Consider the following 27,582-nt stretch of genomic DNA (forward strand, 5'->3'; position numbering starts at 1 on the left):
CGTGAAAGCTTTGACTAAGTGTTCCCTAAAGAACAAATCTAGTACCTATGCAATATTTTCTCTATATATTTATTTAGAGATAAAGTAAAAAATTTATGAAACAAAAATACGTATATAAAAAATTTATTTACATAAAATTCAATATTACATTTATTAATACAGTAAAATTTAATTTAATATTGGCGATTGATGTAATTGATTGATTCATGATAATGTCTTTATAATAACAGTATGATTAAATATTTTATAATAATAAAAAAATAATAAAATAATAAAATTTCATATAAAAAGTAGAAAAAGTGCTATTTTATTCATTAGAAGATAAAAATAGAATAATACAAGAGAGAGAAAAAGAGAAAAAAATTCCTATTTAAAAAAAATAATAACCTCTTATTAATGTAATAATTTCATAGCAGTCGATAAAATAATATCGCATCTACAATATCGATATTATGAAGCAACGTTGACAATGAAGAGCTAATAATACTTCGTCCTCGAATAGACATTTATTAATTTCTGCTAACTCAATCGTGATGTCCTTTACGATTAATTACCTCCACTAAGGAGATATTTTAATATTACTTTGATTGCCAGAGGGTCAATGACCCTTATGTTCGATTGTCCAACGACTATAATAATAAAATGCAATATTCTCTTGAATGACGTGACCCTTAGCCGCATGGTTAAATCTGCGGAAGGGATCGTTAAAGGGTCAAAGAAACTTTTACAGATTACACGTTTTATATGTATATATGAGATATAATCTTATTAAAATAAATTTTATTAAATAGTACTAGATACTATCATATCCTTTTTCCAAAAATTTAAGAGGAAAAGATATAATAAATATTTATTTATATAATAAAATTATATAATAAAATGAAATATAATATTTTATATTACTACTTTATATAATACAATTGCTCTACATAAATAATTCATAAAATAAATCATACATTACTAAAATAATTTTTATAATGCATTATATTATTTGTAAAAAATTAAAATAATAAATATAATGTAGAAAATTATAGAATTATCTAAAATTATAATTATTATTTTATTTTAATCAGAATTAATATTTTATTATTATTTCTAAAATTATATTTAATTTTACCTGGTAGTATTACTATTGATATACAGAATTATATATGTTACGGCATTATTGAACAATTTATATAATATTACAAAAATACTTTACATAATTAAATATAATTTAAATTTAAATTTAATAATAAGTATTAAATTAAAAATCATACTAAAATTGTTTCAAGAAAATATATCTACTTTTTATCGAGACAAATTCCGAGTTGTTCGGTAATAAACGATCGAAACAATTAATTTACGATTTGTATACAGGCATGTTACGTTCTCGCCCATTTTTTTCCTAAACGAGGGAAAAGGGATAGCCGACGTTACGAGCTCTCTTAATTACCACTATGAGCTTGCAACGGGGATCGTCAAATTGAAGGTTCCCTAATGAGACATCGTTATGGCGTCGGCGAATGTATTCCGTGTTCGTGTTACCGGCTAATATGCAGCTTCTAAAACATAACACGAATATCTATTCGCGTAGATATTTAATAACGGTTATTCTACACCATTTTATCTTAAGTATGATATGAGAGAAAAAAAGAGACAGACATATTATCGACTTAACGGCTTTTCTTTCAGAGACAAATATATATATTATGTATATATAAAATTCATATATTAATTTTTTTCTCTCTTATTTTTACTTAATTTTTTATTCATTAATTAAACATTTTTTCCGCGATTTCTTTCTTTTGTGTATATAATATTAATTTCCAGAAAATATTACATAAAATTATTCTGTAAATATTATTCCTTATAAATTTTATGGGATTTCTCTGGCATTCAATGTGCACCGTCATTGTGCTCAGAGGGCTTAAACTGGCTCGTGGTGCCTAATTAAAACGAAATATTGGCATCCCGCTCCCACTTTCGTAAAACCATGCACGAAGTAGTATTTTCCGCAGACCGAAAAGGGAAGAAAACCAATAAAGGGCGCGATTCATTTTTTCTTTTCCTCTCCCCAGGAACGACGGACGACAACGAGATATCGAAGCCTCGAAAGTCTTCGCGATCGATTCCATGGACCCAAAGGCCATGGAGGGGACAATTTATATCCTCGATAAATTCCTTTTCACTTTCATTAGCGGTCTTGTCCGGCCTATCCTATCCCCGCGAGAAAGTACCCCATGGTGGTACATACGCGATCAGAGATAAGATTTACAGTTTCCTATCCCAGTCCTTTCACCAAAAACATTATTTTAATTTCTTTCTATCAAATGCAAGGCAAAATTAATGCATAACAAATCTTAAAACGTGAAATTTTATTATTATTTAAATATCTTATTAAATATCTTATTAAAATAAAGAAATAAATAAATAAATATAAATAAAAAAAATATATATATATATATATATATATATATATATATATATATATATTGTATGTTATTTCTTATATTTTCAAGATATTAAAAATATTTCTAGTCATGGTAATTTGGGAAATTTCGCGATTTTTAAAAGATAACAAAAATCAACAATGTCTTTCCATCTCCCGAATCGATATTTTCGCTCAGCAAATTTAATAATATTTGAAAATGAGCGCAGCGCGACTTCCTTAACTCGCTCGTTTAAATATGCACCGAACGATTCCCGAATACTAAGCGTTCTCGTTTCGAAGACGAAGAAACTCGCTCCTGGGAACTCGATTATGTCGGAAATTAATGGTCGAGATTAATTCTACCTTCCAATTACAGGCTTAGTATACATTAAATGTTCTTATTAATTATGAGACATAATTATTGGTCGACGATGGTGACGCTTTCGCGAAGTAATATTCTGATGAAGAGAATAGAGAGGAGGAAATAAGTAATAATAAAATAAGTAAAATAAATTATGTAAATGAAGCAGTAAATAAATCGATGTTTTACAAATTGTCTTTTCTTAATTTAGCGCATAGTCAAAATAAGAATTGAAATATTCCAAAAATGAGATCGAGAGAACGAATCTCACCTGATAATGTGCTGATTGGTGGACCGCAGTAGGATCGTAGTGTACTTGGTGATGAGCATCCTTCCTACGCTGTTTCACCCTATCACATATATATTCTCACATTCGCGTGATTTGGAAATCGCGCATCGTAACACGAGTGCCTTTTGATTTCAGAAAAAGCAGACCTGAGATGTCGATGTACGATTAGGCTTTATTTCGCGAAAATCGAGCAAAAGCGAAGTCGCAAGGAGCGACATTGAATGCGGCAGAAATTTTTTCGCTCCAATTTAAAATTCGTAGTAGGGTCCCGAAATTCTCGATCAAACTTTATCAATATGTTCTATTAATTGAATTAATGACAGGGTGTCAGATAATGCTTCTTCAATGTTCTGGTTGCCCTAACAATGATAATTCGTTTCTTTTATATTTTCCTAAAGATTTACTACAAATAAAATGGTTTTTTTCAAAGAATAATTTTTTTTTTTATAATTTTGGATCAGTATAAATTATGTAAAAAATATAAATATACAGATGTACATGTATCGGATATTCTTTTCATCTTCCGAAAATCATCAAGAAGAGGAATAGTTTATCGACTAGCACACACAAACACACACACACACACACACACACACAATTATGTTGTATAGAATATATACTGGAAGTTGCAGTGATAAGAATCTCGTTATTTAATCGATTATTTTCTTTTCTCTTGGCATGGCTCTTCAAAAACAGTAATTTATACATCCTCTTCGCGATGAAGAACTCGATGCTGAGGAGCGTCCATCGTTTATTTATTCTTTTCCGGTTTGCATCACACTCATTATATTTAATCGCGCTATGTTCACATCCTCGCTGAAGCGAGACTCTACTCCACCTTGTCAAATCTTGTTTTCTCAACGAAAAAAAAAAAGAAACATATTTACGAATTGTTCATTAAAGGTAAAAAGGTATTTATGAATTGTTCATTAAAGGTAAAATTAAAATATATATTCTTAAAATATTTAAATTTAATCCTTTGAAAGCGCTATTGCAATTAAAACACGAATTCAAGAGAGAAAAAGCACGCTATTTTTTTATTTAAGTTAATTGCAAATTTTAATCTTTAAGATTAGAACCAAGGATTGATAAAAAATTGAAGAGTAGGGACTTGAAATATGTATATTAAATGTGTTGGAAATACATATGTGAGAATAATGGAAAAATAGTTTTCCTTAAGAAAGGAAATTCGTTGCAATTTTTCGTTTCAAACTGTGTTTAATTATCATATTTATTTCCTAAGATAGGTTCTAAGATTATAAAAAAAAATTTCGTCAGATGTGATTATGTCAAAAATTTTAATTAAAATGATTTTACTGTGGCCTCAAAGCGAAATAATTTTTATGAAATTTTAAAATAAAAGCATTACATCATAATAAATTAAAAACAGTTTTCATAATAAGAATTATCGAGTTTATTTTCAATAAAAAACAAAATTAAAAAATTAATCAATTATTAAAACAAATAATTTTATTTATTTATTGCTTTTTATTAAAAGAGACAATCAACTTTCTAATTATATATTATATAATGATGTTATATAAAGAATGATTATATTATATTAATAGCAAAAATTCAGTAATATGATTATGATTTTCATTCAACGATATTTTTACATTTACATTTTTACATTAAAATAAATTTGCAATGTTTCGTCATCGATAAAATTCCACGCAACTATTAAATGATACATGCCTGTTCTCTACGAATAAAATTAAAGACTACGTTACTTCCAATAAAATTACCGATCACGACTAGGTCGTCCTCGGTTGTCTATTGTACTTGATGAAGTGACTCGCTGTTAATTTTCACGCGCGTCATTGACTCCGATTAATCTCGTAACGGAGGAATGTAGGGTAAACAGAGCAGGGACAATAGATACCGATCAAGCCGGTTAAAAGCACAAAGATCAGAAAACGAATCTATTTTGCGAGTCTGCGTGCCTTTTTCACGAGTCATTGTAAACTGTAAACTTAATAACAAGTTCCGTCAATATATAAATATCAGCTTAAGGAAAAAAGAAGAGTGTGCTTTTTTTAAAAATATGCTACATGTGTATGGAGTTTCATAGATTTTTAAACAACAATATTTAAATCACAAGAATTTTATAGATAATAACAAGTTAAAAAAAATTGCAAAATTAAAAAAAAATTAAATTATTAAAATATGATTAAAATATGTATATTATATATTTTTATATTAAAATACTAAAATATATTTAACAATAAGTAGCAATTAATATTATATTGTGCGCCGTGATTTGGTGTATTTCATGTTTTAGAAGAAGGATATATCTCCTCTCTCATTCTAGATTTCAAGGTTCTATTAATTCTTTTTTGCATCTAGTGTCATAAATTATTTCTATCATAAGCACATCATATTCTCCTTTCTTTAAAAACTGCGTAATAAAATTGTATTGAGATATGTACTGCTGATAGTAATATACTGAAAAAGCTGTGATAAAAACCTTTTACTCAATTTCATTCTACGACGAGTATATTTCTTCGGCTTCTCGGATATATCGGTTAACCGGCTTCTCGACTTCGCCATGAATTGATTTCATGCTCGATCGCACAAGACTCTGGGTCATCCAAGGTGTAACTTTCGAGGTGCTTAAATTGAGATCGATACTTTAAGAAAAAAAAAAGATATGATTCTAATCGATCATAAAAAATGAGCGCTTTAAATTTTAGGAAACAAATTTTCAAAAATTTCTCGCTCTTTCTATTTTAATCTACATATATTTGAATTTTTACTTTGCGTTTTTAATTTTAGTTTAATACTCTTCTCATATCTTAATTTATTTTACTTTAACTTCTATCAATAAATAAAATTAATAAATTAATTAATTAATGGTTTTAAAATTTAAATTTTTCCAAATATAATTAATTTTTTTTTATGTAACATTAATTTTTATTTATTTAAACTTTTATTTAATCTCGTGCACATTCAAAGTAAAAAAACAAATTAAAAATAAATTAACTTGTTCTGAAACTCGAAAAAAAGAAAAATAATTTTATTTATAGATCTATCAAAAAAATATATATATATTTTAAATTGCGCAATTCACACAACGCTTGCAATTAAATTTACGAATTCGATGGAAAATGAATTTATTCGCAACAAAATGTCATTTAGCACTTATTCGATCGCTGGACTTGTATGTTTGTCGAACATTTCACTATCGTTTCGTCAGACTAGCCGATTCATTCAGCTCTAAATAAAATTGATGTCATTTTTTTAAATTTGAAAAAAAAAAATTATTAAAATTCTAGATGCTTTCTGAAGAGTTGTCAATCGATTTTAGAAAAAATTTTGTCAAGGACTATGAAATCTTCAAACTCTAAATAAAGTTTAATTGCGTTTTTTACTTTTTAATAGAAAAGGGCGTTGTGAAGTTAATCTTACAGTTTTTCAAACGGAATTTTTATTGCTTTAGATGCCAGGATTCCTTTTAAAATCGACTGAAAACTCTAGGACTGTTTGCAGAGAACACTCAAAACTCTAATTAACTTTTTCAAATTTAAAGAACAAGAGGGGCCAACTTTACAGAAGTGATTCATTCGTAATATTCTTCCGAGTATTCTCGAGTATTTGAGTCAGCCTCTCGGGAACGAGAAACCCAGACACTTTCGAGCATATCACTGTGCGCGAAATTGAGATTAACACGTACGCAATGTCGTCAGCTGTCGATTTTATTCAATCACGTTCTCCATATCTCGACTAAAGGATCGCTGATTCCGTAGGGAATGAGACGTCAATCCAAACTCCGCGAAAAGTATTTTCTCCGCGACAAAACCGACAAGATGCACGGCGCCTCCGCATCGCTTCAACGATCGGCGGAATTATTTATAGAAGCGCGCGAGAGGCAGACAAAGGCGCATATCGCCGAGTATTTAACGTGACGATACTTGCCTTCTATCCAACAATTTCACTTTTGTTAACACACTTTAACTACCACATCATGTGTGTGCTTTTTCCCTGTCTTTCTTAATTTTCAAAGAAATTTATCTTATTTATTTTCAAGGTGCCTTTATGGATCTAGTGAAAAAAGTTTCCTGAAAATCTTCTCATCTTTCAGGTATTTTTGTTCAAAATTTCAAGTAAAGACAATATTTTGAAGATTTTTTAGTGCAATTTTCTAAAACTTTTTATTGTTTTATTTTAATTTTATGCGTTTTCTAATTCTCTTCATTTATATAAAGAAAAAATATAGAGCCATTTACGTTTCTAGTGCTAGATTTGCAGTGCTGGAAGAAAAATTGAATAAGATTTTGTAATATATAATATTTTTTACTTGCATAACATTTTCATTTTTTTATCACTAAAAAATATGTATTGCACATTTTTTTGTAGACATTGAATGTATAACAGAGACAGATGAATATTTATAATATATTTTAAACACATAATTTTCACAATTTGGCTTATTAGCAGATCGCTGATATATATTTATAACAAAAGAGCAAAATTATCAGAGAGAAAATTTTTTAAATAGTTTTCCGAGTCCTAAGAAAATTCCATAAGAATTTCCTGGTATTTTCAGGTACAAAAAAAAAATCCCTGAAAATTCCAGGTTGTCTTTTCAATGACAGTAGACACCCTGTCACAATTTTTTGGATGACTATATTTAGCGCTAGAGTATGAAACAAAGATGCATCTCGGTTCCAAATACGCCTGTCTAGGAATCTCACCCCTTCTAATAGAAATAAAATGACTTCTTCATATTTCACTAGTATGATACATACTACAAGACTCACATCGTCACAAATCTAGCCTTGCGTGTACGATACGAAAGAAAAATGCCGGAAAAATGCTCCGAGAGCTTATATTTTTACCGCGCACAAACGTATCTTTTTATATTTCGCGCCTCTCGTTTGAATAAATTTTCACGATCAACAAATCGAATTCATTTCATTAACGAGACGTACACAGGTTTTGGTGGCGAAAGCGAACGCGAGACAAAGAGATTCCGAGTTGAGTCCCGTCTGGTTGGCGGACGCGAATCAACTAACTTCGCAAGCCGGTTGTTAAACACTATAGTCGCGCCTGTAGCCGGGACTTTAGCGGTGCGATTGCCTATAGTTCAGCCGGCGAATATCGTGAGTGCAGAGAAGGCGATTTGCACGGACAGGACGAGGCTCCTGCATATCCTGACGGCGTATGAGTGTCCGGCTGTGCGAGCGTGTGTGCGCTCAAAAGTCACCTAGGCACGTAGGCACCAAATGTGTGCAAGCCTCTACCTACTTAATGTTACGTTGTTATATTTGACAAAGGATATCTATTGAAAAAGTGAATAAAACAGCGCTCCTTAAGGATATTCTGGATGTACAATAGTAGGAAAAAATTGTCAAAATTAAAAAGGAAACATGTTTCTTACGTTTATACTGTTTGAAAAATTAAAAAAATAAATTCGGGTTTTGAAGAAAATTAAAGTATCGCAAAATAATATGGATTTTGAAAAAAAAAAATAGTTGTAATTAATATTTTTCCTAATTTATGGCAAAAACTTTTGATCGTGAATATCCTCTGAAATCAACTGCAAAAAAAACAATGAAAAACGAGTGATTTGCAGAAAGAGAAAAAGAGACAGATAATATTTTTCTACAATTTTTAGTAAATAACTTTTAAACGAATTAGTGGATCTAAATCAAGTTTTGCACAAATATTTATTAGAATTTCCTTAATATATGTGACAATTTTTATTTCATTGGTAATATTTTTTCTTTGTCAAATTTGTCAATAAGTTCTACAATAGGGGATTTTTCATAGGAATCAATAGTAACTTTAAGTTTAAATAACTTCCAAATCATTAAAAGAATTGTACTTAGTTTTTGCACAAATATTCAGAAGAAATAGTAGAACAATCTATGAAATTTTAATGCTTTTCTTAGTATTTCGATATATATCACATACATCCTTAAGAATTGACGCATTCAGAAGAAGGAAAAGATAAAAATACAGGATGATAGCTATATATTTCTCCAGTCGAATGAATGATGAGCTAAAAAATTCTAAACAAAGAATGCAAGATAAATTCGAAAAAGATACAATTCTGAAAAAAAAAAAACAGAGTATGTACTTTAATGGAAAAACATAGAAAACATAGAATTCTTATGGATTTCTTTTGCATCTGGAAAATCAATTTTTTCCCTTACATTTGCAAATTTAAATGGCTCTGTGTTTTTTCTTTGTATGGTTAAAAAGCATTAGAAAATGCATACAAGAGAAAATTTTATTTTATAGAAAACTGCATCAAAAAACCTTAAAAATATTCTCCTTATTTCTAATTTTAAAAATATCTGAAATATTAAAAAATTTCAACAAAATTTTTTTTATAAGATTTAAATCGACTCCCTGGAAAATGAAAATATGTGTATGCTTGCTTATAAATTAAATGTGTGCTTGATTTATTCTCAAATAAAAATTTATTGGATAGATGGACATTCATTAGGAATTGACCAATTCTAAAATTAAAAAAAGAAAAAAATTCAAAATAAAAGAAAATTCTAAAAATGAAGTTAAATCATGTTTATCCGTTTGTTTTTTTTAAATTTAGATTTTATATACAAATTGGAAAAATTGGAAAAATTCTATCAAAAAAGCGGACAAATGAATCCTTTAAGAATCACTCATTAACTTTATATTTATCGAAGACTTGAAAATCTGATTGTCGATTTTTCGACAATCGATAAAGTCTAAAGAAAAGAGATAATTAAAAAAATAAATTTGAAAGAAAGAAGTTAAAGCTAAATCATATTCAATAAAAAACATTTATTAAGAAATAAACTGAACATTATGATTCTATTAAATTTAAATAAAAAAGAATTTATTACATAATTATAATTTTAGTTTTATTTTTTTTTTATTTTTATAACTTTATTAATCTATGTATGTAAATATTATAAAAGAATTTTATTAACTTTAATTCCATTAATGTCAGCAAACCTTGTATAAAATATTAGCAGAAAAAACTACTTTAGATAACATTTTATATAATAATATTTAATAAAAAATCTCGTATAAAATATTGGCAAATCTAAAGCATGAGATCGACTCAAATGCATTACGAGATATGATACGTATCAGATGCTAGCTAACTATTTTCCTTATTACAACCAGTCTTGATCATCTGATTAGCATGTAATTAGAATGCGTAAAAAAGTATTCGTTTCATATTTTCTTTCTATGTAAGATAATTTTCATTTATCATTTAAAATATTCTCTCAAGATATTGTATAATAAATACATATCACAAAGTTAATTTGTCCAATTATTGTCTGTACATATAAATATTTATATAATATATTTTTCTAAACTCTTCTATAGATATCTATAGATATAGCTAAATACATAGTTATTTGCTGCAAATATATGTTCTGAGCCAATATTGGGGAATTTACAACTAATACACTCTGTTTTATTTCCATCCATACGACATAAATGAATGCAGGAAAGTGCACTGTTGATTGCCGATCAGCACGTAATGCAATGTGCACTTGGCGGGATTATTGTAGCCACGAATTTCCGATCGAATGAGTTGCCGCCCGCTGCATTTTCAGCAACGGAAGTCCGCGCACGTGCTGCTGCATCAATCCCCTTGCTTTGCATAATGACGTGGCAGCGGCAGCATTAGCGTGTAATCGTTAACAACCCGATAACGTCGCGCTGTATAATTCGAACGGATTTATCATGTCACTTTGTGCCGCTCATTTACGCAATTTGTCACCAAGAGTTTAATCACAGCCATTCGCAAAATAAAGTTGATCCGTAAAACGAACTCAAAAAAGAGGATCGCAACAGAATCAGTTTTTGAAAAATTAAAATTTATGGAAAATGTATTAATAACGAAATTAATAAATTAATAAATTAGCTTAATAAATACATGCACAAACACACATATGCACGCACGCACGCACGCGTATATGCTTATGTGTACGTATATTTTGTTTTAATAAAAATTTTATACTTTAATAATAATGTTTCTTTAAATTTATTTTTTAGTTACTTATTTAATTTAAGTTACTTTAAATAAATTTTTAACTTTATTCACATTAATTTTTCTCAACAAATATTTTTCCTAAAATATTTTTTTACCTTCTTAAATGATCCCAAATTATTGCAAACTTTATGCTTTGAGGTTGAATCTTTATCAAAATTCGGTAAAAGTCACATCAATATTTCACGGAATTAACGTTTTCATAAAGTTCGCCCATGATCGTAAGGATGAGTTAGAAGTGAGAAGGCGCCTCGTCAAAGATATTTTTGGAGATAATTGCTTCTTCCTTTCGTGGGCTTGACATATTAATATATCATTTATTTCTTTTGAACATTTATGGTTGCCGTAATTTTAATGTTTTTTACAAATTTAAAAATGACAATAATATTTATCTTAATAATTAATGATTACATATTATTAAATTGAAGTTATATGTATTTTATTTTGAAGAAATTTATGTAAATAATAAAAATGTGTAAATAATGAAAAAGAGTTTAATATTTCTTTTCTCTCTTTTTCAAAATCTTAGTAAAATCTCAGTCTTTTAATTATCAGAATGTATTTATATACAAATATTTTCATAATTTTGTTAATAATAAATTGTAAACATTTCTTTAAACTTATAAGATTTAAATTATTTTTTCTAATAAATAATATACAGTATCACATATATTTCATTCATCACCGGAATGAAAATAATGTACATAATAAAGTACAAAAAAAAAACCATTAATAATTAAAATTATAATTTACATTTTTTCTTTCAAACAAAACCAAATAATGAATATATAAATAATTAATATTTGTATTATTGTCAATTTAAATATAAAAATAATAAAATCTTATTCATTTAATTGCTAGAAAATTTTTTTTCCATTTTTATATTTTTATTAATAGTATATAAAACAGCTTTTATATTGAAAGATTTACAATAGCTTCACATTGAAAACTTTACAGAAAGGAAAATTAGTTTCTTCCCTTTTTCACGATATCCCGTTTTCCGTTTTCCTTCTCGTCGCTTAGATGTCAATAAAGTAGTCGAAGCTCTGAACTTGTGCTTTCGAATTGTCTGGGTGCCTTCTTTTCAAGTGATAAGAGAATTTTCCAAAGAGGAAATGCAATTAGGAGAAAAATCCCTGGTTCCCTTGAATAAACGTCGCGCTTTCTTAGCTATTCATGAATGCCTATTATTTGCAGGTCTAAATATTTTGCAAACAGAAAGTTTCACGTACATTTGTCCTTTAAATATACTTTTAATTATATTAACTAATAAATATAACAGTAATCAAGTAAGACAAAAATAATAGTATAAAATTATACACAAAATTACTAAGAATATTGCCGTTATCATATTATTTAAGGTAAAAGAACATATAATTCTTATAAATTTATAATATACAATTTTTTTACAAATGCACACAATTATATATTTATTATTCATTTAAATAATTACCTTTAAATTGTTTTTTATAAATAATATATGTATGTATATTATATATAATTTAAATATATATCAATATATCTACATAAAATTTTTATATAATTTTTTTCTTTTCTATTTATATAATTTTTTATTGTTATATTTTTTCACGTGGTTTTGTGACAAAAAATTATATTGTACAAGAGCATAAAAATATTGATTATGAGAATCCAAAGCAATATTTCGAGAAGAAATATATCTTTTGAATAAATATTCTTTGTGAGGAAACATGTGCTGCGATCGAGCAAGACACAAGGATACTCTGTGTTTGCGCGTGATTCTTCTGAGAGCGATCTCGCTCTTCTCCGTGAATGGCGATGCCGCGACGGAGCAGGATCGGATGAGAAAAATCCGACGAAAGAGGAATACGAGGCCTGCGACTGAGATGACAAGGAAGGGCTTCGCAGGAGAAACCGGGAGCCGTTTCTCGACTTCTGCCGCCGGCAGAAAATGAAGGTCGTTCTCCGGCCAGTCGGTCGGTTTCTACAAATAGTCACCGGTATTGTATCCATTATACCCTCCTCCCCCCTCCCTTTCTTCCGCTAATCGTTAAGAAAGTAATTAAGTGTCACACAGATGGATGCGGATTCTTTCCCGCTCTTTTTTTTTTTTCATTTTTTCGTGTCTTATATTTTACGATATATTTCATGTTTATTATAAAAATATTTTTAATTATAAGAGTTATATGCTTACGTGTAAAAATTAATTTAATATAAATAATTTAAATATTTCATATATATTTCATATAATAATTTAAATAATTCCATTGAACGAGTTTTTCAAGTTTTCATGATTTTTCAATACAAGTTTGTCAAATAAACGAATATTCCCCATTACAAGCAAACGGTACAAACATTAATCTGCAGATCGTAATAACGGAAATACCATTCCCTGCTGCAGTGCACGCTTTATGAGCGTCACATGTGTCTATTAGTTGCACGGGAAAACGATAATCGTGTCCTGCTCGAAGATATATCGTAAATTGTAAATTTTGCTCGTGACGATTAAAATAAGAGATTGCTTTAGTGGTATAATACTTTTAAAAAATGTAATAATATATTCATAAATTTCTTATTTAGAAATTTTCCTATCATATTCTATGTATTACTTCATTTATATTTTACATAATTTCACAATAATTTAATAGAAACATTCCAGTATTAATTGAAGACATTTTCAAAGGAAATAAAAGAAGATAAAGCACTTATTTACAATTTATTTTCAAATAAATTTTTATTATATCTAATTTTTATTATATCTGTTTATTATATCAATTTTATTATTATCTTCCTATTATATCTAAATAAAAAAAATGGAAAATATTGATTTATTATGTAAACTTATTATGAACTATTTAAATTTTATTCTTATTATGACAAGCAACTGTCAAAAAGAAGAAATACAATCTCAAAAAAGAAAAGAAAAAAAGGATTTAAAAAAACTTCACGCGTGATTTTTTTAAAAAATCTCTCACAATTATTATTGCACAGATAATGCGATTAATTTCTCACGTATCATTGCGGAAGCTGCTTCATTATTTGTTTCAACCTAAACTCTCGTGTCGATTTTATGAGACCTTTCCTTGTTTCCTTTCTATCACTGGAAACTAATAGAAACGCGTAGTAAGAGATTCGCGCCGCAAATTGCTTCGCGGGCTCATTAGTTCCATGAGTGGGCTCTTTGAATCTGCTGAAGACCAGCAGATGCGAATCCATGTGGAATCGTTCCGCGCAAAAGAGAACAGCTAAACTGTTAGATAGAGAGGATAGAGAGAATTCATCAGCGTGCACTCCATGATTCGTTATACGGAGAAACGCAAATCTCTGAAACTTTCTTAACACGAAATAATTACTTTTAACACTTTGTAAATATATGCATGAATGTATATTTCGTATTTTACATCTCACATTATATTTTGTGAAAAATTAATAAATCATTAAATAAAAATTATATAGATACCATTTATTATTATTATAATTTAGTATTACTTAGCTCGTCAAAATTATGATATATTAAAAAATGTATACAATATATAATATGCAATATAAAAATAATATCAATTGTAACATTAAATTATTTTATTAATTATTTTTTTGTTAATTTTTTGTAATCATTTATATAATGTATATTGCAATAAATAAAGATACATATAATAATAACATTATTATAAGAGAATTTTATTATAATTAAAAGAGAAACTATAATTAGAAAGGGCGTTATTACATATACATTAAACGCCTTTATAAAATTTTTATTAATGTGTAAGTAATATATTTTTTCCGCTCATTCAATGAAGACTTCACCAAAATTAATATCAATTAGTAGTTATAACAGTTTAGTGGACAATACACAGAGTCGTCGTCAACTCTATTAGTATCATTTAAATGACTCGCCTCTTTGCAGCCCTATGGCTTGACAACGGCTTTCATTCGCGTCGCTCGTAACATTAATCGCCCATTCACTCCGTTCAATCTCTCTGTTCAAGAAACTAGGTTTGCTCCGAGAAGACTTTTATCGCCCAATGTAGATAATCTGTATTTCGTGATGGAATTCGAGAGAAAGAGAGAGAGAGAGAGAGAAAGAGAAAGCGAGAGAGGGAGAGAAAACAATGGCATATCAATCTTGAAAACAATTTGAAGTCAAAATATGTGTAATAATTGAAGAAAGCATTCTTAAAGTTAACTTTCTCTTTCTCGTCCAGTCGGATTAGACCAAAAAAAGAGCTGAAATTGCATTAAGGATGTTCTGGATGTACAAGTTGTAGCAAAAAATTGTCAAAATTAAAAAGAAAACATGTTTCTTACGTTTATACTGTTTGAAAAATTAAAAAAATAAATTCGGGTTATGTAAAAAATTAAAGTATCGCAAAATAATATGGATTTTGAAAAAGAAAATAGTTGTAATTAATATTTTTCCTAATTTATGGCAAAAACTTTTGATCGTGAATATCCTCTAAAATCAACTGCAAAAAAACAATGAAAAACGAGTGATTTGCAGAAAGAGAAAAAGAGACAGATAATATTTTTCTACAATTTTTAATAAATAACTTTTAAACGAATTAGTGGATCTAAATCAAGTTTTGCACAAACATTTATTAGAATTTCCTTAATATATGTGACAATTTTTATTTCATTGATAATATTTTTTCTTTATCAAATTTGTCAATAAGTACTGCAATAGGCGATTTTCCATAAGAATCAATAGTAACTTTAAATTTAAATAACTTCCAAACCATTAAAAGAATTGTGCTTAGTTTTTGCACAAATATTCAGAAGAAATAGTAGAACAATCTATGAAATTTTAATGCTTTTGTTAGTATTTTAATATATGTCACATATATCCTTAATTTATTGCAGCAATTTTGTTTTTCTATTCGTTGGAGGGGGTCATTAATCTAAATCCAGATTTTCGGAATTCCACTCTTCTTGCTTCAGCCGCCATCTTAAATTTAAGGATGACTTAGTCTTTATTAAATAAGTCGCTTATTTTCAACTTTAGACTAAAAAAGATAAGAACTAAACTTGTAGGAAATTTAATTCTCTACAACTTCGGTCATTAGCGTTTTTCGTCTACGATCGATATTTTTTTACTTAAATCTGAAGAAGGGGGGGATGAAATTTAATTATTGTATTATCTCGTTTATTTTTAACTTTAGCGTATAAACGATAATAAACAAAGTTGTAGGGAATAAAATAAGCGAGTTATTTAATAAAAACAAAGTCACCCTTAAATTCAAGATGGTGGCTGAAGCAACAAGGGTGAAATCCCGAAAATCTGGATTTAGATTACTATGATGACCCCCTGCAACAAATAGAAAAATAAAATTGCTACAATAAATTAATGCAATTTCAAATGCTATCCCGACTATTTAAGTTTTAATTTCAATTATACAGATCATATTATACAGATTGTATAATTTATGTTTTTTTTTTTATAATAAAATATAATTTTTATAATTAAATATAATTAAATATAATTTTTTTATAATAAAAATGGTATATATGATATAATAATATACACTACACAAAATGAACGGCGAATTCTTGTTGTAGAAATAAGCTGTCAGCAACGCTGTAATATTAACGGTTTCTCTAGATAATACCGAGTAAATAAAATATGCCACATCTATCTTTTTAGCACTGTGTAGAAAAGTATTTCCAGTCTAGCAGAAGTGCAACTACAGGGAGTATTACACCCTGTGATCCAGACTCTACTATCTTTTCATCCTCCTGAGAAAGTCTGGAGTGCAGTAGCAAACGCTGACTGTATACACGCTTATCTCGCACAACTTGGATTATCCGTGGCATGATATACAATCACCATAAATCGAGCTGTTAAATCGCCTCTTCTTCTTTTTTTTCTTTTCCTTCCTCTCTCTCTCTCTCTTGCAAGATTCATGCGACTTTAGCTTCACTACCTTCGCATTCGATAATCCCTTCGCGCCCTCACGAAGGGCCTCGTCTCGAGGATTGCGACGATTTTTCGCGCTCATGCGAGAAGGTCACTTTAATATAAAAAAAATGTCTCCTCCCTCGAATTTATAGCTCGCCTTCCCGCCCATCGCAGACCGCGAACAAGATCCGGGGATGTTTTTAATATTGGAGGGCGATATTCGCGTCCAATTAATATTGCTGGAGGTAAAGGATCAGAGGATATCAATAATTTGATAAAATAAAAGTAATGATAATAAAACAAATAAATAAAAAAAATGATAAAAATAATAAAAGTAAAATAATCCAAAATACGTAACAAAAGTAAAAAATTATTTGCGATAACATTTTACAAGTGTATAAATTTCCTCGTGTCGTGTAATTTTAATAAAGAGGAATGTGTAATTAATGATTGAGAAATGATTGAGCCAAGAGCCAAGAGTTTAAGCTTCGGTATTCGTATTGTCTGTCTTTGTATGTCTCTGTAAGGAATTTAAAATAAAAGAAAGATGGATATTAAGATGGAGAAGAGTAAGTGAGCAAGTGCCACAAATGGTTTCGCAAAAAAGACACGGATAGGCCCTGGAGAAAATCGTTATCTTTCATTTTTCACTTCATAACGCCCCAACAATGATGCCGTATTCCAACCACCCCATGGACCATTGTCGATGGTTGAACGCGCGTGGTAGACAACCGTAAAGCTCCCTCGAGAAGAAAACACTTTTTGCCCCTTTCGATATACCGTTTTCGTTCCCCTGAGCTGATTAAAATCTCGCCGCAAACTAAATCATTGCCAGGAAAATAGTCGTAAATATATTTTATATTAAATAATAAAATAATTATATAATATTTTTATAAAATATTGCAATTGAGAGAATATAATCTCTATAAAACATATATGTACGTGTGTTTGTATGAGTAAACGTGGAATAAAATATATATAAAATACATAATAATATTATATAAAGTAAAGCAATCCTTAATTACATCTACATTATTTACGTGCATTTATAAATATTGACAAGATCGCCAGGCGAATTAAACATAGGCTATCAAAAGATGTTTATGCAACATCTGTCACACGGTTATAAATTATAGAAGAGTTATAGAAATTGTTTAAAAAAATCTATATTTTTTTAAATTAATTTTCATCTTTTCTATATATTATATATTTCGAATATAAATATAATAATTAAATAATTCTATATATTATTTATAATAACTATTATCATTTAATTATTTTATAGTAATTATTTATATGAAAAAATATCTCATATATAAAATGGCAATAATAAAATAATAAAGCCTATGTAATTTCGTACTCGTTGAAAATGGAAATAAAAATGTGAAAAAAAAAAAAAAAGATATTACACTCGGCAGTGCATTTGTAAATAAACGGCGAGATTGCGGATTTTCACGTGGATAGGAATACAAATGAAAATTTGCACATGCAAGCGCGCATGCATATGCAGATACATTACGCACACAAATGTCAATGTATACACGATTGAAAGTTGAATTCTCTCAAATCTATCTTGAAAATATATTTACACAATCTTAAGTTATTTTACATCTTAAAAATATGCAATATAAAATTTTAAAAAATAATAGAGAAAATAATAAAAATTAAAAGAAAATAATTAAGATCGAATATGTAGAGATGTTAAGTTTTCTTAATTTTTTTTTTATATTTTTTTATTTTATATCGACAATTACCTTAAATGAGATATGCAAATAGCTTTCATATTAAAAACTAAATTATTATTCACATTTCTAAAAATTAAGCCGTTAACATTTTTTAAATTATATATATATATATATATATATATATATATATATATATAATTCTTACAAAGAAAATATTCAAATTATACCAAAAATATACGAATCGCCAAATGAAATGCGGTAAATGAGGCAGTGTATATGTGCTTTTGTTGTTATATTCTGAATTGATTAATAATGAAGCAATTTTCATATCGCAATAGAATCCGGAATTGCGCCTATTTAACGCTGAACGCATCATTAAATAAAACCATAAACATACTGACCGTAACGTGTGCATATATAAAGCAGCGTGCGTTGGTATATTTTTGAATATAATCAAACACATACACATGTCTTCGTGAATGTTTAAAAAATGAGAAAAAAGAGAGAGAGAATGAGAGGGAGAGGATAAAAAATAGAGAGGAAAAGAGGAGTGGAGCGAAGGAAAGGGAGATACTTTCGCATAGCGTGTATAAATACACTTTGCGCATGTGAATCAGGAATGCACGCGTCGGCATAAATGCGCATAAATGCATGTCAACCAAGCCGATTTCGCCGATATCGCACCTGTTCTCGAGATACCTAACGTTATCTATTCTTATATTTTATTACCTCTCTCTTTTTCTTCTTATTATATCCTATCCTCTATATATCTTCTTAAAAAATAAATCACTATAAATAGCGAGTGAGAACACAGCAAAAATATAATAAATATAATAGAAATTTTTTTATCTATAATAATGTAATAGTTTATCGAAAAAAAAAAAAAATTATTTTGATAAATTTTGCAAATGCATTAAAATATGTAGTAGCAAACGTGGAAGGATGATGATCATAATCGTGATTGGACGCAAAGGTAATATCGCAGACTAATATTAAGCTCGTACGTGTTCGTTGGCGAAAAATAAAAAAAATCATTAAAGAGCGATAATCTATGACAAATGGCCTTGCGCATACATATATATAATAGTAATCTGTCTCTCGCGATTAGCATAATCGTGATTACCAGTTAGCGGCTCGTTAATCAGGAGATGCAATGCATTATTTTTCGCCGTGCTATATACCAAATTATAGCCTACTGACTTTAATTGGATATTACACAGCCTCACTGTTAATCTCTCTTTATGGTCTATCACTTCTAGTGTTTTTCCGGCCGAAGAGAGAAAGAGAGAGAGAGAGAGAGAGAGAGAGAGAGAGAGAGAAAATAGTAGACTTTCACACTTCTGGGAAAGCGGTGTAAGTATATCTATTACACAAAATGAAACGCCAAGCTACCTTCTGATTGTCAATGTTGATATAAGTTTTATCAATAATAATAAATTTTTATAATAAAAGAATGTGATATAATTTTGAATAATCACACAGTTTAATAATAGCAGAAAAAATACTTCTGGTACTTTTATAATCGTGGATTTTAGGGCTTAATTTTTCTAGAATTACCAAAAAACATATGCTTTATAAATGACGTTTATATAAATGTAAATAAATAAAGTGGACTCACCTCTCTCGTCTCTCATTCACTAGTCCAATGATTACGTCGCAGAAAACCAGCATGATGTTCGATTTTATGTTTTCTCTTGCATGCAATTTTACGCGTAAAATTTATTTCTCAATGAATCATTGTGGAAATACGTTGCATAAATTCAGTCACAAATAATTTTATAATTTTTAATAAAATTAGATATCAACACAATTTGCCGATGAATCATCATTCAAACTATCATCAATCAAACAACTGTTCACTAAGAAATCTATCGCTAAAATATTAACGTTAATGTTTTCATAACATAATTACACTTAAGCTTGAAATAGGAAATTTTGTTGATAATTAACGTATTAATTAACAGTATTTTATTTAACAGAAATTATTATCGAAAATTGTTCCTTAACGAAATATTAGCACCAAAACACGTATTTATATAATTGCAACGAATTTTTTTACATCACACGCGCACATTAATGCAGAAGGACACATTGGTGAAATACTTTTTGTGATATTTTTTAAATATTTATTACTTAGATGATTTATTTTTTTTTTTTTCGTGAACCAATCTCTTTACATATAAATTAATTATTGCGATCAATGTAATCGTGAAAAATATCGAGGAATATCATTAAACGCGCGCGCGACGATCGGTTGATAGACATTGCCGCAGGTATAGTGCAGCGGTCGAGAGTCCATTCGTGATCTAACATTAGACAGAGACAAAAATAGACCATAATTCGCAAATCGTGATGGTAGGAAAGAGACCACGAAAAAAAGAAGCAGATGAATCGAGAGCAACGACACCACTTGAAATATTTCCGAAAAGAACGACGGAAAATTTGCTCAAATTATTTCTCTAATATATTTATAATATTTATCTATGAAAACTTTAACACAATAATTTCTGAAAAATATATAATAATATTTTAAATAAAAGAATAATGTTATTGCATATAAATAATTATATAATATATATAAATATATTAATAAAATATTGATATTATTAATAATATTTATAATATTTATCTATGAAAACTTTAACACAATAATTTCTGAAAATATATAATAATATTTTAAATAAAAGAATAATGTTATTGCATATAAATAATTATATAATATATATAAATATATTAATAAAATATTGATATTATTAATAATATTTGTAATATTTATCTATGAAAACTTTAACACAATAATTTTTGAAAATATATAATAATATTTTAAATAAAAGAATAATGTTATTGTATATAAATAATTATATAATATATATAAATATATTAATAAAATATTGATATTATTAATAATATTTATTTATGAAAACTTTAACACAATAATTTTTGAAAAATATATAATAATATTTTAAATAAAAGAATAATGTTATTGCATATAAATATAATTATATAATATAATTATATAATATATATAAATATATTAATAAAATATTGATATTATTAATAAAAACCTCTGATTTTTACTAATAAACCGGACTATTCTCTTGCGCAAGATTTTGCATGTTTTATATTAGTTCGTATTAGATACATTTTATACATTTTTGTAACAGAGTTTAAAACTCAGAGAGGCGAACAATTTTCAGCTTTATGAAAACATCGTCGCGTATAACAGAAACAACGGCCACGGGTTGGCAATTCCATTTTTCAAAGTCGCTTGACAAAAACGTACTCGCAAAATTCACCTTCAGCATGCAACAGCATGCTTCGTAGTTCTTTTATCACGGACAAGATTTTTAACTACACGCTGCGATTGAGTTTTTTTTTTTTTTTTTCTCATGCAATTAGCGCACTTTTGTCCTTCCATCACGAACAAAATAGCGGTTATCTAATATCTTCTTTCAGTTTTATTTTAAAGTAAAATTATTTCTAGTTATTCATTGGAAAACTAAATAAATCGAAGTATATATTTAAATAAAATATTAGAAAAAATGTAGAATAGAGAAATCAATATAATATACTCTACGAATTAAAGTAATAAAAACATTTAAAAACGGACCATTTAATGAATCTTTTGAAGTAAAATATTTTGAAAGTATTATATTCAGTATTATAAGTGTTATATGCAACAGACCAATTTGTATCATTTAATGATGAATAATATTTATGTCCAAAAATACTCTTTTTTATGAATACATAGATGAGAGAAGTACAATAAAAAGTTGCGAGATCAAGTTTTTTCCAGTTCACGGATCATATTTTGCTTTTGAATCCCCTTTCTGCTTTTCCGACCCTTTTTCATTTCTATCTCGTTCTCCCTTCTCTCTCTCTCTCTCTCTCTCTCTCTCTCTCTCTCTCTCTGTTTTTTCTCTCTTTCTCTCTCGCTCCCAATGTCAGTGCTCGTTCTTGCATACTGCTGACTCCGCCGTTTAATCTGATAAGCTATTCTGATTTACAGCTGAAATTCTTATCTGACATATCTACCCCATTGCTTTGATATTGAGGAAATATCGATAAGAAAAAATTGCAGAAAAATAGAAAACATAAACATGGCAATTTACTAAACATTCCGCAAAGATATGTCTTTTAGTTTATACTTCCAAAAATATGGCAATATTATTGCGTATGATATTGCTGTTTATTTCTGGCATTCAAGATTTTCAGAAATGTAGAGATTAAATCTCTTTCTTCTCCACACACACATATATAATTTCTTCTGTTGTAATTTGTGCATAATGGAAATAATTGGCATGCATAAATGGAAATAATTTAGATAAATATAGAACGTGATTTTGATCACTAATTTATGAAAAATTCATATTAAAATAACGAATATAATTACTTACAAATATTTAAATTGCAAAGAGAATGTTCTTTATAATGTGAAAAAAACTATAATAAGTATATAATAAAAATTGAACCACTCTGATCGTTGTTTCTAAAGAAATATAAGCAAAATGTATTATTAAAATTGTTATAAATAATTCATTTTAAAATTAGCACAATTTTCTTATATATAAATTTATATATAAGTATATAATTTATAAGAATTTATATAAGAATTATAAGAATTATAAGAAATATATAAATTTATATTTTATTAAAAGTATTACTGTTCTTTTATAATTTCTTAAAAATATTACTTCTTAAATTTTAATAGAAATTTTTAACACGTTTTTAATTTACAAAATATATTTAATAAAATTATATTATATAATAAAATATATTTAATAATATATTTAATAAAAAAATTGTAATGATGCTAATAATTATATTATATATATATATATATGTGTGTGCGTGTGCGTGTGCGTGTGCGTGTGCGTGTGCGTGTGCGTGTGTGTGTGTGTGTCTGTGTGTGTGCTGTGTGTGCGTGTGTGTATATGTGTAAAGACAATAAATTTAGCATGATCTTAAAATCATGAATAACGAATTTTCAAAAATTCAGATTTTTGTCTATTGTCAATCAAGATTTTTAGTCTATTCAACATCCGTGCCCGCGATTTTACTAGCGGAAACAAGAGAAAGCTATCGCTCATTGCAATCAATTCTGCTCGACGCCGCTGTAATTTGCTGATACCGTATGTTTTGCAAAAAAAAAAAAAATTGCAATCTCGCACCAGTGCAGCGGTGGCGATTTCACCCAAGGGACAAAGTTTGCGCATTGCTACCGCAATCGCTTGAATTTCCGTCGTTCCCCCTTTCGCACGAGCTTGTGTTCGCTCGAAATGCAATCGGCCGGACGGCTGCAGACGCATCCGTGCGTTCACGTTGCAGTGACATACGCAAACGAATGCTAAATTCGCACAACAAGGCCAGCTATAACAGGAGTACGGCATAGTCAATCCTTGGTCAGTTTGTTGTTTGAATTGCATTTTATTCGTTATTCGCATCATTCATTGTTTACATTATTCATTATATAGTCGCATTATTCATTATACTGTATTATGAAGATCAAAAAGAAAAAAATAAATATAAAAAACAGTTTTTTTATTTTATATACACTACTTAAAAAGTTAATAAAATTTTAGGATAAAAATTTTATATAAATAAATAAATGTGTAAAATTATTATCAGTTACAATTTTTAAGATATATTTTGCATTCTTCAGATTAAAAAAAAATATGTTAAAAATTTCTATTAGATTTTAAGAAGCATAGCAATATTTTAAAGAATTTATAAAAAATAAAAAAGTAAGAGAATTTAAAAAATATATGTGTATTATAAAACAATTTTAGAACAAAAATTTTGTATTAAATATTAAAGCAATAAATAATAAAATTTAATAAAATAAAGTTTTTTTTTAATTATTCGAGAATGATATGATGTTTATTTTTATATTAAATAATTTTTTCTCGAGTTTTAAAAAAAGTACCACATTTTTAATCTATTTTTCTTATATCTTCTTTTCTTATAATCTTTAAAGATTTAAAGTATCCATTACTACTAGTGTAAGTATACTCATTTTGAAGTTCGTAATTTTGCGCGATGTTTGGAAGTATTGTTAAAACTTTATATATCGGCAAAAATGCAATTTTACATCCATGGAAATAAAACACACGCGCTGACAAACCGTAATTAGTATCGTGCGAAATTGCAATTTCGCACGATTAATTTCGAACGTGCAGCAGCGTAAATATAAGCGACAGTTACAGATTTACGTGCGAAAGAGCGGTTATATTATCGATTTTATTCAACGTGTGCGGTTGTGCCATTCACCGATGAAACCGTCCATCAGCGTTTTCGTAAATTTGTAAAATACGAAATGCAAAAGCTAAAAAATAATATATAATAACATAATGTACTATAAAAAAACGTTATTATGTTTTACACTATGAAATGATACTATATAAATGTTATTAATGGTAAAGAAATAATTTTGTTATCGTAAATAATTAATAATTCATTTTTATTATTAATGTTGTTTTTAGATTACCAAGTGTTTTACAAAAGAAATGTCAGACGTATTATTAACCATACAACTTTTATTTACATATAAAAATCTCGCATTCTGTGTCATTTTCTGCATTTCACATCAAAGAGTCTGCTTTATTTTTCATTGCACAACTAATATGCAATAAATATTCTGTTTTGCATACATTTTGATTGGAACCATTTATCAAGAAATATATTTTTCTCCAATTCACACTGTCGCATGTCCATTTCAAACGTAGTAAATGATTTCATCATCCAACTGAAAATCCAATCGACGTGCATTCAATTGTAATTTATAATACGATAATTTACGAAATTGCCTGTAGTCTGACCAGTGCACCTGCGATCATGGCCGAAAAAGCTCCTTTCGCGCGTAAAAGGGGAGCGAAAAATCGGCGTCCTTTAAAGCGATCCCCTTTTCAAGAGCGAGCAAATAGATGAAATAAATTGGATTTATTTGTCAGCATTTTTTAGATTTCTCAACATTGAGAACATTATATATATATATATATATATTTATTTTTTATTGCGTTGCATTTTACAATCTAAATTCATTTTTACTTATCTACATTTTTAATTTCAATTGAACGTATTAATTAAATATCTATGGCATTAAATATCTAAGACATACTTATAATACGATATATATTTATTTATTTATAATATTCTCTCTATATATAAATATTTTTCATAAACTAATCGAATAAAATTATGTATTAAATGTCTTCTTAAATAAATATAATAATAATATTTAACATTTTTTTCTAAAATTATATAAAATTTCTTGTAAAAAATATTAATTATATAATTAATATTATATTAATCATATAAATATTAGTTATTAAACATTAATTAAATTTAATATTTATTTTGCTAAATAATGCGAAGTATAAGTTCTTCGTACTATGATAAGTTTAAATTAAGTTCAGAAAAGTTTCAAAAAAGATATCCTACTGAATTAGGCAATATAATATCCGTATGTGCTCTTTCTTTCTACCCTCTTTGAGTGACTTTTTTGGTTCGTTAAATCTTTCGCCAGTGAAGTACACAAACTCGATTTACTTTCGATGAATTTAATTTCACGCTTCCCAATACGCTCTTTATTGGACGCGTTAAAATATAAGAGACACTAGGTCTCGCGTTCCCTCTATCTTGTTTTATTATTTATCACAATAACTTTAATGTATTAATTAGAATGCAACCAAATATACAGTCAATCTATTATTAATACATACAATTTTTGACGTACAGGTAACAGATTAAAACAAACACATATACACGCGCACATACACACACGTACGAGAGCTGTTCATAAAGAAATCGAGCTTTAAAAAAGCGTTGATGCGATGACGTGGGGCTTCGTAGCACTGCGTAATGAAATTGTTTAACAACTTTCTCATATTACGAGCATGACGCTATCGTTCTTAATTTACGTTCTTAATTTAATTTAGTTATGGTGGCTTGAATAAGGTTGGCTTAATTCTGACACTTTATATATCAAGGTAACAAAAAATAACGATACCAGCTCATTCTGTAGAGATCGAAACGTACATCGAAAGTCATTTCGAGATCGGGTCTTTTCTCTTGCAACAGGTGCAATATACCTGCAGATGACATCACGAATTAAACTGTCATAGTATCGCGGACATTTCTTTTGTACGTTTATTACCTGTCAAACTTGTCAAAAACAAAAGCTGCGACACGTCTGTGACAAATTGACAAAGAAATATATGAAAATGTCGGCCCTTCCACTGTGTATGATGTGTTTTAAATATGTTTTCTTTATATATTTTTCCTCATGCATATGAAATGTCACAAATTAATGACGTAACAAAATGTATTACACATATACAGATACAAACACGCACACAATATGTATATGTATATGTAATCCTATAATAAATAATAACAGTGTACTAATTTTCTTTCAAAAAATTTAATGAATAAATATAAATATATTACACACATACAGAGTGACTCACCAAAAACGAAACAAGCATGTTTTTTAGTATTTAAACCTCATTTATTCGAGAAGTCAACTTTATTTGCAATGTTAATTGGCTATTTCAACTTAACTTCAACTTCAAAAAAGAGATTAATTTTACCCTAAAAATTTTAAATGACAAGAGATATCTAAAAACATACCATTTGAAATTCATTTTTAAATTTGATTAAATGTCATAAAACACATCTGTTTCAATTTCGATGAGCCACCTTGTATATTCGATTAGGCTGTATAAATTATTTAAAAAATCAATCATGTTCCAGATTACTATAATATTTAAACATATTGGTCAGTTTGCTGCATAAATTTTTATCTCTTACTGTGCATGCTTTAAACAAGAGCCTTGTTAGCAATGTTCACACTTGTGTCAAGTATCTTGCATTTTATAATTCAGAATCTGGGTATTCACGTTGCGCACACAATTAAAATTTTCATTGCCATTTGTTTTCATTGCCGGTTATTTTCACAGCAC

At 28.1% G+C, this 27,582-nt stretch overlaps 1 protein-coding gene across 9 annotated transcripts in view; it reads right to left on the bottom strand.

Moving 5' to 3' along the window:
- The window catches only part of LOC126849519 (protein sprint), a 186,554-nt gene that overhangs the window by 51,965 nt on the left and 107,007 nt on the right, over positions 1-27,582 (bottom strand). The window contains exons 1-2 of one of the 9 annotated variants that reach the window (XM_050591515.1): positions 7,812-8,033; positions 3,046-3,124 (exon numbers count right to left, since the gene is read on the bottom strand). The exons of the other annotated variants lie outside the window; for them this stretch is intronic. Coding sequence (XP_050447472.1) covers positions 3,046-3,104 — 59 coding nt within the window. The 5' untranslated portion in view covers positions 3,105-3,124; positions 7,812-8,033. Of the gene's footprint in view, positions 1-3,045; positions 3,125-7,811; positions 8,034-27,582 lie in introns of those variants that run through there. 9 annotated transcript variants of the gene reach the window in all.

This window comes from Cataglyphis hispanica, chromosome 1 (genome assembly GCF_021464435.1).
Source record: "Cataglyphis hispanica isolate Lineage 1 chromosome 1, ULB_Chis1_1.0, whole genome shotgun sequence".
In the NCBI taxonomy this organism is placed as follows: Eukaryota; Metazoa; Arthropoda; class Insecta; order Hymenoptera; family Formicidae; genus Cataglyphis; species Cataglyphis hispanica.